The 22,442-nt window shown below is 44.5% G+C and overlaps 1 protein-coding gene across 1 annotated transcript in view; it reads left to right on the top strand.

Moving 5' to 3' along the window:
- Window positions 1-22,141, top strand: part of LOC107298677 (retinal guanylyl cyclase 2-like) — a gene marked incomplete at its 5' end in the record, with an annotated part of 30,915 nt that extends 8,774 nt beyond the window's left edge. The window contains 12 exons of the mRNA XM_029286593.1: window positions 1,435-1,531; window positions 2,699-2,830; window positions 5,301-5,477; window positions 7,101-7,257; window positions 10,191-10,340; window positions 14,303-14,451; window positions 16,196-16,359; window positions 16,525-16,717; window positions 17,354-17,528; window positions 19,238-19,336; window positions 20,727-20,821; window positions 22,052-22,141. Coding sequence (XP_029142426.1) covers window positions 1,435-1,531; window positions 2,699-2,830; window positions 5,301-5,477; window positions 7,101-7,257; window positions 10,191-10,340; window positions 14,303-14,451; window positions 16,196-16,359; window positions 16,525-16,717; window positions 17,354-17,528; window positions 19,238-19,336; window positions 20,727-20,821; window positions 22,052-22,141 — 1,678 coding nt within the window. The remainder of the gene's footprint in view (window positions 1-1,434; window positions 1,532-2,698; window positions 2,831-5,300; window positions 5,478-7,100; window positions 7,258-10,190; window positions 10,341-14,302; window positions 14,452-16,195; window positions 16,360-16,524; window positions 16,718-17,353; window positions 17,529-19,237; window positions 19,337-20,726; window positions 20,822-22,051) is intronic.
- Between the last annotated feature and the right edge of the window lie 301 nt (window positions 22,142-22,442).

Below are 22,442 nucleotides of genomic sequence, written 5' to 3'. Positions count from 1 at the left end.
TAAGGACTCGATAGGTAGACAAAAATGCCAAATCCAGTGTGAACATCTGGCTGACTGTGCGATGATTAATAATAATAATAATAATAATAATAATAATAATAATGATGTTGGAAGGGACCTTGGAGGTCATCTAGTCCAACCACCTGCTCAGGCAGGAAACCCTATCCCATTTCAGACCAGTGGCTGTCCAGTCTCTTCTTAAGTAACCAGCTTTTACACTGCATGGTCAGTCTCGACCCCATCCTCCACCAGGATTCCACTCCAGATTTTCCCCACCGCCCGACCTGAGCATCCTTGATCTCTCAGGAGCTTTTGTGGGTGGCCCAATTAGCTAATGATTTCAGGAAATAAATTGTGCTAAGTAAAGAAATCTTAAAGAGCAATTATTGCAAGCCAGATGCTTGGATTCCTCTGACAATTCTAGCAGGGAGAGAGAATTTCTGGCTTCCTGCCTCACCTCTGAAGAAAATAATAATAATGCAAAATTATTAAGGGAGGCCAAAGAAAACCCCGTGCAGCTGGACTGTTCCTATAGACCTGATGCGAGAGATTGTACAAACTTAGCAACCGAATCAAACATGTGTTGCCTTAGAGCAGGGGTCTTCAAACCTGGCCCCTTCATGACTCGTGGACTTCAACTCCCAGAATTCCTGAGCCAGCATAGGGGAACTATGGCTCCTTCATGACTTGTGGACTTCAACTCCCAGAATTCCTGAGCCAGCGTGGGGGAACTATGGCCCCTTCATGACTTGTGGACTTCAACTCCCAGAATTCCTGAGCCAGCGTGGGGGAACTATGGCCCCTTCATGACTTGTGGACTTCGACTCCCAGAATTCCTCAGCTAGGCCCGCTGGCTGAGGAATTCTGGGAGTTGAAGTCCACAAGTCATAAAAGGGCCAAGTTTGAAGGCGCCTGCCTTAGAGTTAGAAGGGGTATCAATAGGCCAATCTAGGCAGGCCCTGCATTACAGCTAGTCCTCGACTTACGACCACAATTGAGCCTAAGAAATTTCAGTTCTTAAGTGAGACTTTTGTTATGTGAGTTTGGCCTCGTTTTATGACCTTTCTCTGCCTCACTTCTTAAGTGAATCCCTGCAGCTGTTAAATCAGTAACATGGTTGTTAAGTGAATCTGGCTTCCCCCGTTGACTTTGGTAGTCAGAAGGTCGCAAAAGGGGATCACCTGACCCCTCGGGAACACCGCGACCGTCATAAATGTGAGTCAGTTGCCAAGTGCCCAAATTTTGGATCACGTGTCCGCGGGAATGCTGCAATGTTCCTAAGTGTGAAAAACGGTCAAAAGTCACTTTTTCTAAGTGCCTTTGTAATTTCAGTCACTACGTGAACTGTTGTTAAGTTGAGGACTGCCTTTAAGTGAAAAAAATGGGATGGTAGCCAAAGACTTATGCGTGTTTTCGATCTCTTTTTTTTTTCAGAAACAGCCACCCCAACCGCCGACTTGTGAAAGGATCTCAGAGGCTGTTTCTGACTTTAGACGATGTAACTTTTGTGAACACCAAAATCAGTAGAATGGTAGGTGATGGGAGACCGTCTCTCATTGACCCGGTTAAGGGGGGGGGTTTGCCCAGGTGGGCAAAAAAGTCAAGATGATGTCCGGTTGCATCAGTCATATGTCACTTTTCCCAGTGCCCTTGTAACTTCAAAAGGGTCATTAAATGAATGGTTGTAAATCAAGGACTATAACTGTCATGGTTCCGACAGATGAAACTCTTCAAAGAACTTTGACGCATTGTTTACCTTAAAGAATCTTTATTTGAGTAGCATAGCATTGGCACTAACATAGTCAAAGCCATAATCTGAGTTCCCCTCCCCTTGAGCATATAGTATCCAAGCACAATTCCCTCCTCCAATTAACAGTCATAAATCACATTCCCCAATTAGCTTGAAACGCAGGCTTCCCCTCCAGTTCTCCAGCCTGGCCAATTCTTATCATCTCTTATTTCAATAACCTTGGTTCTCACACTAGGTTCAGCATTGTTATGTCTAGCTAAACTCTCATGCACATTCCTCCCCCCAGCATCATTTAAGAGTAAAACATAAGAAGAAAATTGTTGCATCTCCATCTGTTGTCAAAGCAAAAACATTCGATGTTAGCAGCGTTGACAATACCTGCATATGGTCTTTCTCCCCTCCCGCCTTGGTTTCCATCTTTGCTTAATTCCTGGCTGTGCAGGTCGTCCTCAACTTACGACCACAGCAGAGCCCAAAATGTCTGTTGTTAAGTGAGTCTTGCCCCATTGTACGACCTTTCTTGCCACCGTTGTTAAGTGGATCATTGCAGTTGTTAAGCTAGTAACACGGTTGTTAAGTGAATCCGGCTTCCCCCCCATTGACTTGGCTTGTCAGAAGTTTGCAAAAGGGGATCACGTGACACACACACACACACACACACGTGATGCTGCAACGGTCATAAGTGTGAACCCATTGGGACATCACCCCAGACACTGCGACCATCATAAATAGGAGTCAGTTGCCAAATTCTGATCACGTGATCGTGAGGATGCTTCAAAAGTCGTAACTCTGAAAAACGGTCAGGAAGTCCCTTTTTTTCGGCGCCGTTGTAACTTTGAAGGGTCACTAAATGAACTGTTGTAAGTCGAGGACTACCCGTATATGCTCTTTCTCCCCCTTGGTCTCCATCTTTGCTGAATTCCTGGCTGTCATTGCTTGCTTTCCCAGAGGTTAACTCTTGACAACCTCAGCGAGTCAAAGAGCTGCTCCGAAGAACACAGCCTTAGGTCCGTGACCCACTCGTTGTCGGTGAAAAGCACAACTCTAACCTACGAAACCTCCAATGTGGCTGTGTACGAGGTAAGGGGGACCTTCATGACGTAGGAGCAATGAGGATTTCTTGAGATCCCTCTACATCAATATCAGTAAAGCCCAAATTAGTGGTAGAGAGAAAAATGGGGGAATATTAGTGATTGGCCCAGTCACCTAGCTGGCCTTCATGGCTAAGGTGGGACTAGAACTCACCGTCTCCTGGTGATTGGCCCAAAGTCACCCAGCTACCTTTCATCTCTAAAGCAGAATTAGAACTTCCAGTCTCCTGGTGATTGGCCCAAAGTCTCTCATCTTTTGTCTCTAAGACAGAACTAGAACTCCCAGTCTCCTGGTGATTGGCTCAAAGTCCCCCAGCTATCTTTCGTCTCTAAAGCAGGGCTAGAACTCACCATCTCCTGGTGATTGGCCCAAAGTCACCCAGCTGACTTTCATGGCTAAGGTAAGACTAGAACTCCTAGTCTCCTGGTGATTGGCCCAAAGTAACCCAGCTGACTTTCATGCCCAAGGCAGGACTAGAACTCCCAGTCTCCTGGTAATTGGCCCAGTCACCTAGCTGGCCTTCATGGCTAAGGCGGGACCAGAACTCCCAGTCTCCTGGTGATTGGCCAAAGTCACTCATCTTTTGTCTCTAAGAGAGAAGTAGAACTCCCTTTCTCCTGGTGATTGGCCCAAAGTCTCCCAGCTACCTTTCCTGTTTAAAGGAGGAACTAGAACTCACTGTCTCCCAGTGGTCTAGTCTGGTGCCTTAACCACTCTTAGATCTTTCATTGTAAAGCTATAGTAACAAAATCTTGCAAGTCTGAATATACTCCTCCCACTTTTATTTTCACATGAACCAGGGAGGGATCAGACTAGGGTGTTTTCTCAAGTTGTTTTCTTTGTCTGGGCTTAATCCCTGTTTATCTTGGTAGCATCCAAGTGGCTGAGGTTATCCATGGTCCTTGCCCTTACAACCGTCATAGTGTCCCCACAGTCAAGAGATCGCAATTCAAGTGATTGGCAACCCCATATGTTTACAACGGTTGCAATGTCCCGGGATCACGTGATCACCGTTGGTGACATCCCAGGGATCATCTGACGAGCAAAATCAATTGGCAGAACCAGATTTATTTAACATGCGCTTGATTACGATAAGGACCACTGTGAAAAAGTTTGTTATATGAACTTTGGTTTTAAAAAATTTGCTCTGCTTGGACAGGGAAACTGGGTATGGCTGAAAAAACTGGAGACTGTGTTGACCAGTGATTGGAAGCCACGCGCAACCCATGTGCTTACCAAGGTACGTAGAAAGGGAGAGAGCGAATTGTGCCCCACGTACACACCTTAACTCAGTGTTTCTCAACCTTGGCAACTTTAAGACAGGTGGACATCAATTCCCTGAAAGGGTTATAAGTGTGAAAAACAGTCATAAGTCACATTTTTTTAGTGAAAAAGGCCACCTTGGCATCTTCAAAATGGAAGCAAAAGTCCTAGGACAGGGGTAGGCAACCTTGGCTCTTTTATGGCTCATAGACTTCAACTCCCAGAATTCCTCAGCCAACATGGGCGAACTATGGCTCCTTCAAGACTTGCGGACTTCAACTCCCAAAATTCCTGAGCCAGCATGGGGGAACTATGGCTGCTTCACGACTTGGGGACTTCAACTCCCAGAATTCCTGAGCCAGCATGGGGGAACTATGGCTCCTTCAAGACTTGCGGACTTCAACTCCCAGAATTCCTGAGCCAGCATGGGGAAACTATGGCTGCTTCACAACTTGGGGACTTCAACTCCCAGAATTCCTGAGCCAGCATGGGGGAACTATGGCTGCTTCACGACTTGGGGACTTCAACTCCCAGAATTCCTCAGCCAGCATGGGGGAACTATGGCCCCTCCATGACTGGTGGACTTCAACTCCCAGAATTCCTCAGCCAGCCATGCTGAGGGGAAAGGGAGAGGTTTCCAAACTGAGCCATGCTGGCTGAGGAATTCTGGGAGTTGAAGTCCACAAGTCATAAAAGAGCCAAGGTTGCCTACCCCTGTCCTAGGATTTTCAATCAGTCGATCCTAAAAGAAAACCAACCCTGGCTGTTCTTTGGAAGGACGGATCCTGAAGCTGAAGCTCAATTTTTTTTAGCCACCCAATGAGAGGAGAGGACTCCTGGGAAAAGACCCGGATGTTGGGGAAGATCGAAGGAAATAGGAGAAGGGGACGGCAGAGCATGAGATGATTAGATATGGTCATCAAGGCAAGGAACATGATTTGGGACGAACTCCAGGAGACAGTGGAGGACGGGGGGGGGGGGGGGGGGGGGGGGGGGGGGGGGGGGGGGGGGGGGGGGGCTATGACGTGCTATGGTCCATGGGGGCCACAAAGAATCAGACACAACTTAGTGACTGAACAACAAGAAGAAGATGGAACCCCTCAGGTAGATGGACTTCTACTTCCACAATTTCCCATTCAGCCATGCTGTACTTTCTTACACCTCCTTGTTCTCTTCTTTTTTGATTTGTCTGTAGATGAGGGAGTTACGCCATGAAAATGTGAACCCCTTTCTGGGTGTTTTATCTGACACTGGCCTTTCTGCAGTTGTGATGGGTTTCTGCTCCAGGGGAAGCCTCCAGGACTTGCTACAAAACATGGACATAAAGTTAGACTGGATGTTTAAATCATCCCTTTTGATGGATTTAATTAAAGTAAGTCTCCCTCTGGTTTCCCAACTTGCTGTCGCAGTAAGATCCTATCGCCAGAAAAACCAAATGCACAGGTACAGAATAGGGGGTACCTGGCTCACTAGTAGTAACTGTGAGAGGGATCTCGGAGTCCTAGTAGACAATCAGTTAAACAGGAGCCAGCTGTGCCCTGCAGCTGCCCAAAAAGCAAATGCAATTCTGGGCTGCATTAACAGAGAATCGGGATCACAAAAAGAGGTGATACTGCTTTATAAGGCATTGGTAAACCATACTTGAATATTTCATCCGGTTTTGGTCACCACGCTGTAAAAAAGATGTTGAGACTCTAGAAAGAGTACAGAGAAGAGCAACAAAGATGATCAGGGGACTGGAGGCTAAAATATATAAGGAAAGGCTGTTGGAATTGGGTAGGTCTAGTTTAACGAAGAGAAGGACGAGGGGGGACATGATAGCAGTGTTCCAATATCTCAGGGGCTGCCCCAAAGAAGAGGGAGTCAAGCTATTCTCCAAAGTGCCTGAAGGCAGGACAAGAAGCAACGGGTGGAAGCTAACCAAAGAGAGAAGCAACCTAGAACTAAGGAGAAACTTCCTGACAGTTAGAACAATTAACCAGTGGAACAACCTGCCTCCAGAACTGGTGAATGCTCCAACACTGGAAGTTTTTAAGAAGAGACTGGACAGCCATTTGTCTGAAATGGTATAGGGTTTCCTGCCTGAGCAGGGGGTTGAACTCGATGACCTCCAAGGTCCCTTCCAACTTTATTATTATTATTATTATTATTATTATTATTATTATTATTATTATTATTATTATTGTTGTTGTTGTTGTTGTTGTTGTTGTTGTTGTTGTTGTTGTTGTTGTTGTTAAGCGAACACAGCTCTGAAGTGCGGCCCTACCTTTAATCCCAAGGAGTTAGATAGACACGGTCAATGAGTGCTTAAAAAGTGCTTAAAGCACTTTTCCAGCTTGCAAACGGCCCCTAAAATTCTTGGATGCGGCTCCGGATCCTTCCAGCCGAGGAAACATACCTAAAGAATTCATCCTATTCACGGAACTGAATGCATCCAATGTCAACATGACTCCCTCTGAATTTAAAACGAAGGGTGTATCCATAGAAGTGTCAGTTGCAATCCTGGCTGCCATCTTGTCGTTCTGGACCCTGGATGGTTCTGGAGTCCAAGAAATTTAATTTTTACCTTACCTCTGCCAATTTCCTTGTGCCGTATCTCCTCATTTTGTAATAATAATAATAATAATAATAATAATAATAATAATAATAATAATAATAATAATAATAATAATAATAAAGTTGGAAGGGACCTTGGAGGTCATCTAGTCCAACCCCCTGCTCAGGCAGGAAACCCTATCCCATTTCAGACAAATGGCTGTCCAGTCTCTTCTTAAAAACATCCAGTGTTTTGGCATTCACCCCCACATCCCCAACCGCCCACTCTGTAAAAGGATGACCGGGCCCGTCCTAAAAAACAGCTTGTCCTGGGCCAGCTGAGGTAAAATCTCACCATCTTGAAGGCCCATTTCTGAAGGTGGATTTATTTAAATTTTTTACGTGTTTCTTCTATTGGCTCAGAGGAAAATGCCAAAGCTTTATTTTTATTTTTTTCCAGGGCATGAAATACTTACACAGCCAGGCCTTGATTCACGGGCGCCTCAAATCCCGCAACTGTGTGGTGGATGGACGGTTTGTGTTGAAAATCACGGATTATGGCTACGGGGAGCTACTAGCGGCCCAGGGGGTCTCCCAGGGTCAGGCCTCTGCCGAAGGTAGTTTTGCCCCGTTTTACGACCTTTTTCGCCCCAGTTGTTAAGTGAGTCGCTGCAGTTGTTAAGTCAGTAATCCAGTTGTTAAGTGAATCCGGCTTCCCTTATTGACTTGGCTTGTCAGAAGGTCGCAAAAGAGGATTGCGTGACCCCGGGACGCTGCGACCGTCATAAATCTGAGCCATTGGCCAAGCGTTTGAATTTATTTTTTTTTTGGTAAAAGTTTTTATTGTTTTTTCCCCCCATACATTTAGTAATAATTTTTCAACCAACGTGCTGCCCGAGTTTACTTTCACTAATTACATATTTAATTCCTTATCCTTTATTCTTTCTCTAGCCATTGATAAAATAAGTCCCAAGTTTCTTCTTTTTCTTTCAGCCTCATAGTCAGTCTGTCCATCTCTGCGCGTTCTAGTATTTTTTTTTTATTATTTCGTCATCTGATGGTATTCCTTCATTTTTCCAGTATTGCGCAAATATAATCCTTGCCGCTGTTGTGACGTGCAAAATCAAATATATGCTTTGTTTGTCAGTCTTTTCTGGCATTATACCTAATAAAAAAAGTTCAGGTTTAAAATCTACGTGTTCTCCCAACATCTTTTCTAGCCAGGCATGTATCTTTTTCCAATAACTCTTTACTTTATCACAAGTCCACCAAACATGATAATAAGTGCCTGACTTATGTTTACATTTCCAACATCTATCTGACTTGTTTTTGAACATTTTTGCTAGTCTTGCTGGTGGCAAGTGCCATCTATAGAACATTTTATATACATTTTCTTTGTAGGAAGTTGACATTGTCAGTTTGTAATTTCTTTCCCATACATTGTGCCATTTTTCTAATTCTATATGGTATCCAAAGTTTTTCGCCCATCTTATCCTTGCTTCTTTAACTTGTTTGCTTTCCATTTTGAAAGTTAATAGAAAATTATACATTTTCTTAATTAATTTCTCATCAGAAGTTAACAATGTCTTATCAAACACAGTTTGTTCCTTATAAAATCCATACCGGTTTAACATCTTTATCATCTCTAGCTTGCATTTGTAAATGTGCCCGCCATGATAGATTGATTTTCCATTTCTTCTACCAAGCGTTTGAATTTTGATCACGTGATCGTGGGGAGGCTGCAAAGGTCATAACTGTGAAAAACGGTCATAACTCACCTTTTTCAGTAACGTTGTAACTTTGAATGGCCACTAAACAAACTGTTGTAAGTTGAGGACTACCTGTTTCTAATTTATTTGCCTTCCGTCTCATGGTAAACAGTGACTTACTAACACTTTGCCTGTTTTTTTCCGTAAGGAAGAAATTGAGCAGTTGGGTGAATTTCTATAAATGGAATTCTGGGGGAATATATTATGTTGGTATTGTTTTTAGGATACTGTGGAGTAGAGAAAGAGGCAACGAACAGCTAGACTGTCGAGTTAGAAGAGACCATGGAGGTCTTCTAGACTAACCCCCCCTTGGTGCAGAAGTAGCTGGTACTTCTCTAAGAGATGACCATTCAGATGGCTTTTCTGCTTAAAAACATCAAAGGAGGGAGGGAAAAGAGGAAGGGGAATGGGAAGGGAGAGGAAAGAAGGGAAGGAAGGAAGGAAAGGAAAAGGAGGAAAAAGGAGGAGAGAAGGGAATGGAAGAGGGAGAGAAGGAGGGAAAGGGAGAAAAGGAAGGAAGGAAAGAAGAGAAGGAAGTGAGGGAGGGAGGGAGGAAGCAAGAGAAAAAAGGAAAGAAGGAAAGGGAGAGGAAAGGAGGAGAGAAAGGAATGGAAGAGGGAGAAAGGGAGGGAAGGAGAGAGGAAAGAAGGAAGGAAGGAAAGAAGAGAAGGAAGGGAGGAGGGAGGAAGCAGGGGAAAAAAGGAAAGAAGGAAAGGAAGGGAAAGGAGGAGAGAAGGGAATGGAAGAGGGAGGGAGGGAAGGGAAGGGAAGAGAAGGGAAAAGGGAGGGAAGAAGAAAAGAACAAAAGAAAGAAGAAAGGAAAGGAGGAAGGGTGGGAAGGGAGGAGAGAAGGAAATGGAAGATGGAGGGAGAGAGGAAGGAAGGAAAGAAGGAAGGGGAAGAGACAAAGGAAAGGGGAAGGCGAAGGAAGGAAGGAAAGAAGAGAAGGAAGAGAGGGAGGAAGCAAGAGAAAAAAGGAAAGAAGGAAACAGAGAGGAAAGGAGGAGAGAAAGTTATGGAAGAGGGAGGGAGGAGGGAGGGAGGAATGAAGGAAAGAAGAGAAGGAAGGGAGGAGGGAGGGAGGAAGCAAGGGAAAAAAGGAAAGAAGGAAAGGGAGGGGAAAGGAGGAGAGCAGGGAATGGAAGAGGGAGAGAGGAAGGAGGGAGGAAGGAATGAAGGAAAGAAGAGAAGGAAGGGAGGGAGGGAGGAAGCAAGAAAAAAGGAAAGAAAGAAAGAAAGGGAGAGGAAAGGAGGAGAGAAGGGAATGGAAGAGGGAGAGAGGGAGGGAAGGGAAGAGAAGGGAAAAGGGAGGGAAGAAAAGAACAAAAGAAAGAAGAAAGGAAGGAAGGAAGGAAGGGTGGGAAAGGAGGAGAGAAGGGAATGAAAGGCGAAGGAAGGAAGGAAGGAAGGAAGGAAGGAAGGAAGGAAGGAAGGAAGGAAGGAAAGGATCTTAATTATCCTGATGTTTTCAATAGCCTTAAATTCACCGACAAAAGAAACCAGAAAAAAAAAGTCACAAAAGTTCTAATGAGTGAATGCACGAATAACTTTCAATCCCAGAATGCTTTGCAGAGAAGCAATAGTACTTAAACCACAATGGAAGCCTTTCAAACTTGCAATGCCCTTGAAAACTTAACCTGGAGTTGTAAACAGCTCTCCGACTTCTTAAATCTGTATTGTAAGATCTGGGCTAAAAAGGGCAATCTTTACAGAATCTTTCAGCAACCAATTGCTGACTAACAGGGTCCGCGTTTTGATTTTTTCTTTCTTTTTTTTCTAAGAATTGCTCTGGACTGCTCCTGAATTACTCAGAGATCCTCAGCTGAGTCCCAAAGGCAGCTTGCAAGGCGACGTGTTCAGTTTTGCCATTATTCTGCAAGAGGTAATACTCCGAGGGCCTCCCTACGGCACGGTGGAGCTGTCGGCTGAAGGTGAGCTCTTTGCTGCTCAGATGTTTCTCTGCAGCTCCTCTCTTAACTCCGTCCTACAGGTAGAAGCAACGGATGGAAACTAAACAAAGAGAGAAGCAACCTAGAACTAAGGAGGAATTTCCTGACAGTTAGAACAATTAACCAGTGGAACAACCTGCCTCCAGAAGATTGCTTCCAACTTTTTATTATTATGGATCATCGCACAGTCAGCCAGATGTTCAGACTGGATTTGGCATTTTGTCTACCTATTGAGTCCTTACCAAGGACCTGGGATGATGATATTATTATTATTATTATTATTATTATTATTATTATTATTATTATTATTATTATTATTATTATTATTATTATTATTATTATTATTATACTGGAGGCTAAAATGTATAATGAATAATTGCAGGAATTGGGTATTTCTAGTTTAATGGAGAGAAGGACGAGGGGGGACATGATAGCAGTGTTCCAATATCTCAGGGGCTGCCCCAAAGAAGAGGGAGTCAAGCTATTCTCCAAAGCGCCTGAAGGCAGGACAAGAAGCAACGGATGGAAACTAATCAAGGAGAGAAGCAACCTGGAACTAAGGAGAAACTTCCTGACAATGAGAAATATTAGCCAGTAGAACAACCTGCCTCCAGAAGTGGTGAATGCTCCAACACTGGAAGTTTTAAAGAAGAGACTGGACAACCATTTGTCCGAAATGGTATAGGGTTTCCTGCCTGAGCGGGGGGTTGGGCTAGATGACCTCCAAGGTACCTCTCAACTTCTTGTTCTTGTTCTTGTTCTTGTTCTTGTTCTTCTTGTTCTTGTTCTTGTTCTTGTTCTTCTTGTTCTTCTTGTTCTTCTTGTTCTTCTTGTTCTTCTTCTTCTTCTTCTTCTTCTTGTTCTTCTTCTTCTTCTTCTTCTTCTTCTTCTTCTTCTTCTTCTTCTTTTTCATTATCATCATCATCATCATCATCATCATCATCATCATCATCATTATAGTCCTCAACTTACGACCACAACTGAACCCAAATTTTCCATGGTTAAGTGAGACGGGCTTGTTAACTGAGTTGTGCCCCTTTTTGCAACCTTTCTTGCCTCACTTGTTAAGCGAATCACTTGCAGTTGTTAAGTGAACCATGCGGCCATTAAGCGAATCTGGCTTCTGCCATTGACTTTGCTGGCTGGGAAGGTTACAAATGGTGACCCCGTGACCCCAGGACGCTGCAACGGTGGTAAATACACGGCAGTTGCCAAGCATCTGAATTTTGATCACACGACCGTGGGGATGCTGCACCATTTGTTAATACCACTTTACAAGGCCTTGGTAAGGCCACACTTGGAATACTGCATCCAGTTTTGGTCACCACCATGTAAAAAAGATGCTGAGACTCTAGAAAGAGTTCAGAGAAGAGCAACAAAGATGATCAGGGGACTGGATGCTAAAGCATATAAGGAACAGTTGCTGGAATTGGGTATGTCTAGTTTAATGAAGAGAAGGANTTAATACCACTTTACAAGGCCTTGGTAAGGCCACACTTGGAATACTGCATCCAGTTTTGGTCACCACCATGTAAAAAAGATGCTGAGACTCTAGAAAGAGTTCAGAGAAGAGCAACAAAGATGATCAGGGGACTGGATGCTAAAGCATATAAGGAACAGTTGCTGGAATTGGGTATGTCTAGTTTAATGAAGAGAAGGATGAGGGGGACATGATAACAACCTTCCAGTATCTCAGGGGCTGCCCCAAAGAAGAGGCAGTCAAGCTATTCTCCAAAGCGCCTGAAGGCAGGACAAGAAGCAACAGATGGAAACTCATCATGGAGAGAAGCAACCTAGAACTAAGGGGAAACTTCCTGACAGTGAGAACAATTAATCAGTGGAACAACCTGCCTCCAGATGTTGTGGGTGCTCCAACACTGAAGGTTTTTTACAAGAAATTGGACAACCATTTGTCTGAAATGCTACAGGGTCTCCTGCTTGAGCAGGGGGCTGGACTAGAAGACCTCCCAGGTCCCTTCCAACTCTGTTATTCTGTTATTTACTTTTTTTTTCACTGCCATTGTCTCTTCGAACAGTCGCTAAACCAATGGGTGTAAGTCAGAGACAACTTGTTCTGTGGAGCTTTCTGTAATTCAGAGTTTCAGGACCAAGGACAGCACCGTCTCTGTCTCTTGCGCTCTGTGTCTTCAAGGCACGGGTCTTCAACCTTGGCCACTTTAAGACTTGTGGACTTCAACTCCCAGAATTCCTCCGCCAGCCATGCCACTTGGCCACTTTAAGACGTGTGGACTTCAACTCCCAGAATTCCTCCGCCAGCCATGCCACTTGGCCTCTTTAAGACTTGTGGACTTCAAGTCCCAGAATTCCTCCGCCAGCCATGCCACATGGCCACTTTAAGACTTGTGGACTTCAACTCCCAGAATTCCTCCGCCAGCCATGCCACTTGGCCACCTTAAGACTTGTGGACTTCAACTCCCAGAATTCTGAGAGTGGAAGTCCCCAAATCTTAAAGTTGCCAGGGTTGGAGAGCCCTGTTCTAAGGAAGCCTCAGGGCCAGGCCTACCAGCAGGCTCACTGAGGCAAACTATTCGTCCAGGTTATTTTAGAGTGGCCCCTTTGTTATGTCTGGCTTTTTGGGACTGCTTGAACCCTTGACCAGTTCAGATGGCTCCCTTCCCTTGCTGTGTTTGATCTTACCTTGCATTGATTTTATTGTAAGCTCTTTGAGTGTTCTGAGCTGCCTAGAGCCGGGAAGAGTTGAGTGGCGTGCCAGCTTAATAAATACATAAATAAAACATCCTCATTGTCGGAAGTGGTATAGGGTTTCCTGCCTGAGCAGGGGGGTTGGACTAGAAGACCTCCAAGGTCCCTTCCAGGTCTGTTATTCTAAATTCTCAATTCTCTAGGATTTTGTGTTGCTGCCCGAATCATGTAACGAGAGGGCTGCAATAGTTCCCTACACAGCCAGCATGCACAACATGGATTATAAGTTGTCACTCTAAAGAAAGCCGAAGAGTGACATGTGGGGTCGGGGTCGTGCAACACCCTTAACTTGGTTATGAATTAAACCATTTTATTTATCGATTTCTTTGTTTGTTTGCTACACACAGAGAAACACACACACACACGATTAAAAGTTTTAAGGAGAACATAAAAACAAACCCAAACTAATACAGAACATAGAAAATAAAGAAAGGGAAGGAAGGAAGGAAGGAAGGAAGGAGGGAGGGAGGGAGGGAGGGAGGGAGGGAAGGAAGGAAGGAAGGAGGGAGGGAGGGAGGGAGGGAGGGAGGGAAGGAAGGAAGGAAGGAAGGAAGGAGGGAGGGAGGGAGGGAGGGAGGGAAGGAAGGAAGAAAGGAAGGAAGGAGGGAGGGAGGGAGGGAAGGAAGGAAGGAAGGAGGGTGGGAGGAAGGAAGGAAGGAAGGAAGGAAGGAAAAACCTTTAGCTGTATAAGTAGTCCTCAAATTACAACAATTCATTTGGTGACTGCTCAAAGTTGCGACATCACTGAAAAATGACCATTTTTCACAGTTACGACCGTTGCAGCATCCCCACGGTCACGTGACCCAAATTCGGACGCTTGGCAACTGACTTGTATTTATGACGGTTTCACTGTCCCGGGGCGGTCACGCGATCCCCTTCTGCAACCTTCTGACTAGCAAAGTCAACACGGAAACCAGATTCACTTAACAACCAGGTTCCTGACTTAACAACGGCCGTGATTCACTTAACAACCTCTGGCAAGAAAGGTTGTAAAATGGGGCAAAACTCACTTCACAAATGTCTCGCTTAGCAACGGAAAGTTTGGGGCTCCGTTGCGGTCGTAAGTCGAGGACTCCCTGTACAACGAATTAACCCATTTTCTGTATCTGAGAAATCGTGTGAAGCCATGTCGTCGGTTCTCTTGGGAAGAGAGGAATTATTAGTGACTCAACCTCTGACGAAAAGGACTTTTTTTGTGATTTTTTTTCTCTTTGGCCCAGAGATTATAAGCAAACTGAAGCACCCCCTGACTTTGTTTCGGCCAAGTGTTCCCCTGGAAAACACCCCTTTGGAATATATCCAGCTGATGAAGCAGTGCTGGAGTGAAGTGCCGACGCGAAGGCCGACGTTTGACAAGGTCTTTGAACAGGTTAGGACTTGCGAGGTCGATTAATTTATTATACGGAGTTACTTATTATATTGAGAGCCAGTTGGGTTAACGCACCAGGATATAAGCAGGAGATGGTGACTTCGGGTCCTACTGGCTGGGTGACTTTGGGCCAATCACCAGGAGACGGTGAGTTCTAGTTCTGCCTTAGGAATGAAAGCTGGCTGGGTGATTTTGGGGTCACTCACCAGGAGACGGTGAGTTCTAGTCCCGCCTTAGGCATGAAGGCCGACAGGGTGACTTTGGGCTAATCATCAGGAGATGGTGAGTTCTAGTCCCGCCTTAGGCATGAAAGCCAGTTGGGTGATTTTGGAATCAATCACCAGGAGATGGTGAGTTCAAGTCCCGTCTTAGGCATGAAAGCCAGCTGGGTGACTTTGGGCCAATCACCAGGGAAGGGTGAGTTCTAGTCCCGCCTTAGCCATGAAAGCCGACAGGGTGACTTTGGGCCAATCACCAGGAGACGGTGAGTTCTAGTCCCGCCTTAGCCATGAAAGCCAGCTGGGTGATTTTGGTCTGGTCTAGTAGTGGGTTCTGCATTGAGAGTGGAGGGCTTGTTTCTAGTCAATGCAGATGTAGCCTATAAAAGCTCTATTTTATCTGGTGGACTGACCCGCACTGCACTCCGAAATCCATCCTCGATTCCTGTCTTTTCCTCCTGAAGTTCAAAACCATCAACAAAGGAAAACGGATGAACATCATGGACTCCATGCTGCGGATGCTGGAAAACTATTCCAGCAACTTGGAGGAATTAATCCGAGAGAGAACGGAGCAACTGGAGGTGGAAAAGCAGAAGACGGAGCAGCTGCTCTCGCAGATGCTCCCCTTGTAAGTGCAAAGCAATCAGGCCTCTCCTCTAGATACAGGGAGTCCTCGACTTAGGACTACAAGTCACAAAGGGGCCATAGTTCCCCCATGCTGGCTGAGGAATTCTGGGAGTTGAAGTCCACAAGTCATGAAGTCCACAAGTCATGAAGTCCACAAGTCATTTGCAAGACCGCCTCCTACCAAACACCTCCCTTCGACCAGTCCGCTCCCACAGAGAGGGCCTCCTTAGAGTGCCGTCGGCCAGACAATGCCGGCTGGCGACCCCCAGGGGGAGAGCCTTCTCTGTGGCAGCTCCTGCCCTCTGGAATGACCTACCCCCCGACCTACGTACAGTTGCGGACCTGCGCCTTTTTCGCCGNAATCACCAGGAGATGGTGAGTTCTAGTCCCGCCTTAGGCATGAAAGCCAGCTGGGTGACTTTGGGCCAATCACCAGGAGAAGGTGAGTTCTAGTCCTGCCTTAGGCATGAAAGCTGGCTGGGTGACTTTGGGCCAATCACCAGGAGACGGTGAGTTCTAGTCCCACCTTAGGCATGAAAGCCAGCTGGGTGACTTTGAGCCGATCACCAGGAGACGGTGAGTTCTAGTCCCGCCTTAGCCATGAAGACCGACAGGGTGACTTTGGGCCAATCACCAGGAGATGGTGAGTTCTAGTCCCGCCTTAGGCATGAAAGCCAGCTGGGTGACTTTGGGCCAATCACCAGGAGACGGTGAGTTCTAGTCCCGTCTTAGGCATGAAAGCCAGCTGGGTGACTTTGGGCTGGTTTGTGGGTTCTGCATTGAGAGTGGAGGGCTTGTTTCTAGTCAATGCAGATTTAGCCTATAAAAGCTCTATTTTATCTGGTGGACTGACCAGCACTCCGAAATCCAATCTCGATTCCTGTCTTTTCCTCTTCAAGTTCAAAACCATCAACAAAGGGAAACGGATGAACATCATGGACTCCATGCTGCGGATGTTGGAAAACTATTCCAGCAACTTGGAGGAATTAATCCGAGAGAGAACGGAAGAACTGGAGGTGGAAAAGCAGAAGACGGAGCAGCTGCTCTCGCAGATGCTCCCCTTGTAAGTGCAAAGCAATCAGGCCTCTCCTCTAGATACAGGGAGTCCTCGACTTACGACTACAAGTCGCAAAGGGGCCATAGTTCCCCCATGCTGGCTGAGGAATTCTGGGAGTTGAAGTCCGCGAGTCATGAAGGGGCCATAGTTCCTGTCCTAATGCCATTTCAGGCCAGTGGCTGAAACGCTGATAAGAGGAGCATCCGTGGAGCCCGAATACTTTGACGAAATCACCATCTACTTCAGTGACATCATCGGCTTCACCACCATGTCCGCCCTCTGTGAGCCTATTGAAATTGTGGATCTCCTGAATGACCTCTACACTCTCTTTGACGCCATCATTGGTCATCATGATGTCTACAAGGTAGCTCTTTGTTTTCCACTTTTCCTCAAGACTAAAGGAGTCTGTGATTGTCTTCTTCTGGAATGTGTTTTGATTTTTCCCTCTAGCCAACGGCCTTGAGGTTTGCTAATATCTCCCCTCTGAGTCCAGGTTGAATCCTGCTACATATAACTACTAGGGAACATCATCAGTGCTAGTAAGAAGTGGGCTTTGCTCTCAGTTTATATTCCCTCACTTCCTTCTGGCACTGATGACGTTACCTAGTTGGGTAATGAAACGTCTGCAAGAAAACAACCAAACTCAGAGAGCACCAAGGACCCCACAGTCCTCCTCCTCCTCCTCCTCCTCCTCCTCCTCCTCCTCCTCCTCCAGCCCCCTTCCCTTCTAACACTGATGATGTTACCTAGTTTCGATAATGAAACGTCTTCAAGAAAACCACGAAGCTCAGAGAGCACCAAGATCCACCATCATCTCCTCCTCTTCCATTTCCTCTTCCATCTCCTCCTCCTTCTCCTCCTCCTCCTCCTCCTCCTCCTTCTCCATCCCCCTTCCCTTCTGACACTGATGATGTTACCTAGTCTGGATAATGAAATGTCTTCAAGAAAACCACCCAGCTCAGAGAGCACCAAGGACCCCCCTCAACATTTTGGTTTCCAGGTGGAGACCATTGGTGATGCTTACATGGTGGCCTCAGGGCTCCCGAAACGCAACGGCCACAGGCACGCGGCGGAGATCGCCAACATGTCTCTGGATATCCTCAGCTCAGTGGGAACTTTCCGAGTGAAGCATATCCCGGATCTGCCCGTGAAGATACGGATGGGACTGCATTCAGGTATCCAGGTTTATTTCTTCCTGCTTGGTCCAATCACTCTGCTAAACAACTAATTCCCACCACACTGTCAAACTACCTTGTAAGGCTGAATTCCTGTTCTTCTTCTCACCTTTTCTATTACCTGTCTCATTATCTTCTTATGACTATAATTTTGTGGCTTGTATCTTACGGTTTATGTTAATTGTTTTATTTCGTACTCTAGTATGATTTATGTTGATCGCTTATTTAGCATCCTATGACTATCATCTTATGTATCTTATGATTTATGATGAATGTATGTTATGATTATAATCATGATTTATCACTTGTTGCTTGTATGTACACTGAGAACTTCTGCACCGGAGACAAATTCCTTGTGTGTGTCCAATCACACTTGGCCAAATAAAGTATATTCTATTCTATTCTATTCTATTCTATTCTATTCTATTCTATTCTATTCCATATTTTCTATTCTATTCTATTCCATATTTTCTATTCTATTCTATTCTATTCTATTCTATTCTATTCTATTCTATTCTATTCTATTCCATTCCATATTTTCTATTCTATTCTATTCTATTCTATTCTATTCTATTCTATTCTATTCTATTCCTTATTTTCTATTCTATTCTATTCTATTCTATTCTATTCTATTCTATTCTATTCTATTCTATTCTGTTCTATTCTATTCTATTTGTTGGAATATTCATGAGCAGGAAGAGTCATGTGGTAACTCAGTCAGCCAATGTGAAGAAAGTGCTACTGAGTCTGTGCAAAAAGGTATTGAGTTAGCTGGATTTTTATCCAGTCTCAGGTCTGTCTCTGTATCTCTCTGTAAGGAGTCTTCATTGTGCTATGTTGCTGTAAAGAAGAATGTATGGTATTGTAAATAATTTTATATGAATATAAAGAAGTTATTTGAATCAGCTAAAATGCAGTCAACTGTGAGAGCTTCTGATTTATTTTTCACCAATAGAGAAAATTAAAATTCTCTAACACTATTCTATTCTATTCTATTCTATTCTATTCTATTCTATTCTATTCTATTCTATTCTATTCTATTCTATTCTATTCTTTCTTGTCATTTCTTTCTTCTCTAACTCTCTCCTTTCTTTCCTTTGTCCCTTTCCTTTTTTTCCACCCTTCCTCCATCCCTCCCTGTCATTCTTTTCCTTCCTTCCATCCTTCCATCCTTCCTTCCTTCCCTCCTCCCTCCCTCCCTCCCTCCTTCCCTCCCTTTTCTGTTCCTTCCTTCCCTCCCTCCGTGTCATCCCCCTGCTGAAGACCGCATCCTCAGGGCATCCTCTTATGTCTTAGTGAATTCCCCCATGCTGTGTGGCCGCCGTGTCATTATTATCCTTCACTTAAGAAATGTCTCGCTTAGCAACAGAAATTTTGGGAGCTCAATTGTTGTCGTAAATCGAGGACTACCTATTAAAACCAAGATCTAATCAAACCAGATTGCCCTCCATCTGGAGGTCCTTAAAACTATACTCCAACTTAAAACCAGACATGATTCTTGGGGGGGAACTTTGCTTTGGCTTAGCAAAATCTGATGGAGACATTCAGTCTTTGTAATTCTTTGCGCCAAGCAAGCTTTCTCCGCATCTTCCGGTTTCACACTGTTTCTTTGAGTTTTTCTACACTCTGGTAGTAAAACCTAGATTCATCTCATTAATTTTTTTAATCTTTTTATTATTATTATTATTATTATTATTTTATTTCCCTAGGTCCCTGTGCTGCAGGGGTGGTAGGTCTCACCATGCCCAGGTACTGTCTGTTTGGAGACACGGTGAACACGGCTTCCCGAATAGAGTCCACCGGATTGCGTAAGGATTGGGTGGTTTGTTAAGGAAATGTTGGTATGGAATTGTGGGCAAGGCCTCTGATTTGTCGGTGTGTGTGTGTGTGTGTGTGTGTCTGTGTCTGTGTCTGTGTCTGTGTATTTTCCAAAACATCAGAAAGCAAAGAAACAGTGGACGGAAACTAACCCAGGAGAGAAGCAACCTGGAATTAAGGAGAAACTTCCCGACAATGAGGACTAGTAACCAGTGGAAGGGCTTGCCTTCAGAGTTTGTGTGTGCTTCATCACTGGAGGTTTTAAAGAAGAGACTGGATAGCTGGTTTCTGAAAAGATTTAGGGTCTCCTACATGAGCAGGGGGTTGGACTAGAAGTCCTCCAAGGTCCCTTCCAATTCTGTTATTCCATTATTAAGAAGGACAAGAAGCAACGGATGGAAACTAATCAAGGAGAGAAGCAACCTGGAATTAAGGAGAAACTTCCTGACAGGGAGGACAATCAACCAGTGGAACAGCTTGCCACCAGAAATCGTGGGTGCTCCATCACTGGAGTTTTTTTAAGAAGAGACTGGACAGTCACCTGTGTGAGACTGTATAGGTTCTCTCCTGCTTGAGCAGGGGGCTGGACTAGAAGACCTCCAAGGTCCCTTCCAGCTCCTATTCTGATTCTTTCCAACTTTGTTAGTCTGTACTCTTGCAAGCATTATATTAGAGAGCAAGCAAGATGACCTCGATGTTTTGTTACCAAAATAATGAGGGGGAAACCATGGTTTGAGCCCAAAACAACAAGGGGAGATGTGTCAGCCTTACCGGATAGACCAGACAGGAAACATCCTAGATGAGTTAATTCTACTTTTCTCCTTTGATTTCTCTCTTGCTTTTAGTAGTAGTAATAATAATAATAATAATAATAATAATAATAATAATAATAATAATAATAATAATAGAAGAAGAAGAAGAAGAAGAAGAAGAAGAAGAAGAAGAAGAAGAAGAAGAAGAAGAAGAAGAAGAAGAAGAAGAAGAAGAAGAAGAAGAAGAAGAAGAAGAAGAAGAAGAAGAAGAAGAAGAAGAAGAAGAAGTTGTTGGAAGGGACCTTGGAGGTCATCTAGTCCAACCCCCTGCTCAGGCAGGAAACCCTATACCATTTCGGACAAATGGCTGTCCAGTCTCTTCTTAAAAACTTCCAGTGTTGGAGCATTCACCGCTTCTGGAGGCAGGTTGTTCCACTGGTTAATTGTTCTCACTGTCAGGAAATTTCTCCTCAGTTCTAGGTTGCTTCTCTCCTTGATCAGTTTCCATCCGTTGCTTCTTGTCCTGCCTTCAGGCGCCTTGGAGAATTTTGAGCATATGTACCAGGGACACTGCCGGGGTTGAGGTGTGCCCTTTTCTCTCTTGCTAAAATCAAACCACCATTTCCAGCCTACAGGATTCACATCAGCCAAAACACCATGAGGATCCTTCAGAACCTTAAAGACGGTTACAAAATGAACTTCAGAGGGAAGACAGAACTGAAGGTAAGGAGGTTTCAGTGGGACGCGGGGGACGCCCTGACTGACTGATTCACTGACATTGACTGACTGACTGACTGATTGATTCACTGAATTTGATTTATACAATTTATATGGCCACCTACCTCTCAGCCACGGCTCTAACAATAATTATGCCTAAAATCTAGATAATGAACTGCCCAAAATTGCATAAATCCTTTCTCAACTCAACTTTCCTGGCCAAATGGCCAGAGATGCTGGCAGTTGGGCAGCATTTTATGTATGTATGTATGCATATATGTCTGTATACGTATGTATGTATTTGATTTCTATAAGCACCCCTCGGAGCGAATGACTCTGCGTGACTCACAACGCAAAAACATATATTACAATTAAAATCTTAAAAACATCTCAAAACAATAAAACCATTAAAACACAAACAGACATTAAAACGTCTAATTTGAATATATACAAAGCAAGACAAATTGGCCTTGTTAACAATAAAACTGGGAGACACATGAAATATAGCCAAGTCTTTAAAACTTTACAGAAAGCTAACAGGTTTGGGGGCCAATCTGATGTCTGGTTCTTGGGATAGTCAGCCAGATGTTGAGACCAGACTGGGCATTTTTGTCTTCCTATCCAGTCCTTCCAAAGGACCTGGGATAGCCAGATGTGGATATTTGATGTCATCTGTCATCTGTTCTAAATAAAGCTGCCTTTTGCAATTGACAGATGGGGCTTTTGTCAGCGCCAGTGGTGTTCAAGGGATGCTCCAGATGTTTTGGGATTGCACCCAAAGCGCCCATCCCTATCGGTCCTACCTCTGCTTTCTTTTGCCACTGTTATTCCGCCTCTATTAATATTCATGATTATGATTATTGAAATTGGCTACATAATGAAATTAAGGGGGGGGACCTTTATTTTTCCCCCCAAAATGCAGGATCATTAATGCAGGAATGGGCAGATCAGGCTTCACTTGAGCCCTTGTAAGTGACTCTGGATTCAGCTGGATAGCAGAGATCAATTTCCCAGCTCCATCAATGATCAGATTCTTATTTATTGCACTGGGCTGTTGTTTGAATTGTTTTTTTTTTCCTCTTCTTTTGAGCGGTGAGGAGTTTGTTTTGTATTTTTGGGGGGAAATGGACTTATAAAAACATAACTGATTTTTTTGTAAAAATATATTAATAACATGCTCCTATTCTTTTAGAAAATACCCATTCTATTGGATTTACGTGTCCCTTTTTTAAATAGGGCAAAGGATTGGAAGACACCTACTGGCTAGTAGGCAAAAAAGGATTCACGAAAACCCTTCCTCATCCTCCGGAAATAAAACCAGGGTAAATATTATGTCACACAATCAGCCAGATCTTTAGGCTGGATGTGGCATTTTTATCCACCTATTGAATGCCTCCCAAGGATCTGGGACAGGCAGTTGTTGTTTGAAGTTGTTTAAAGGTATCGTTGCAAGTAAAAGAAGGAAGGAAAGGAAGAAAGAGGAAAAGGGAAGGGAAAGGAAGAGGAAGGAGGAAGAGTGGGAAATGAAGGGGAGGGGAGGGAGGAAGGGAGGGAGGGAGGAAGAGTGGGAAATTAAGGGGAGGGGAGGAGAGGAGAGAAGGGAAGGAAGAAAGGAAGAAATAAAGGA

The sequence above is a fragment of the Protobothrops mucrosquamatus genome, unplaced genomic scaffold (assembly GCF_001527695.2).
Source record: "Protobothrops mucrosquamatus isolate PMUCROS unplaced genomic scaffold, P.Mucros_1.0 scaffold4183, whole genome shotgun sequence".
NCBI classification, from domain to species: Eukaryota; Metazoa; Chordata; class Lepidosauria; order Squamata; family Viperidae; genus Protobothrops; species Protobothrops mucrosquamatus.
The sequence above is the reverse complement of the archived record's forward strand: the minus strand, read 5'-3'. Positions and strand labels throughout refer to the sequence as shown.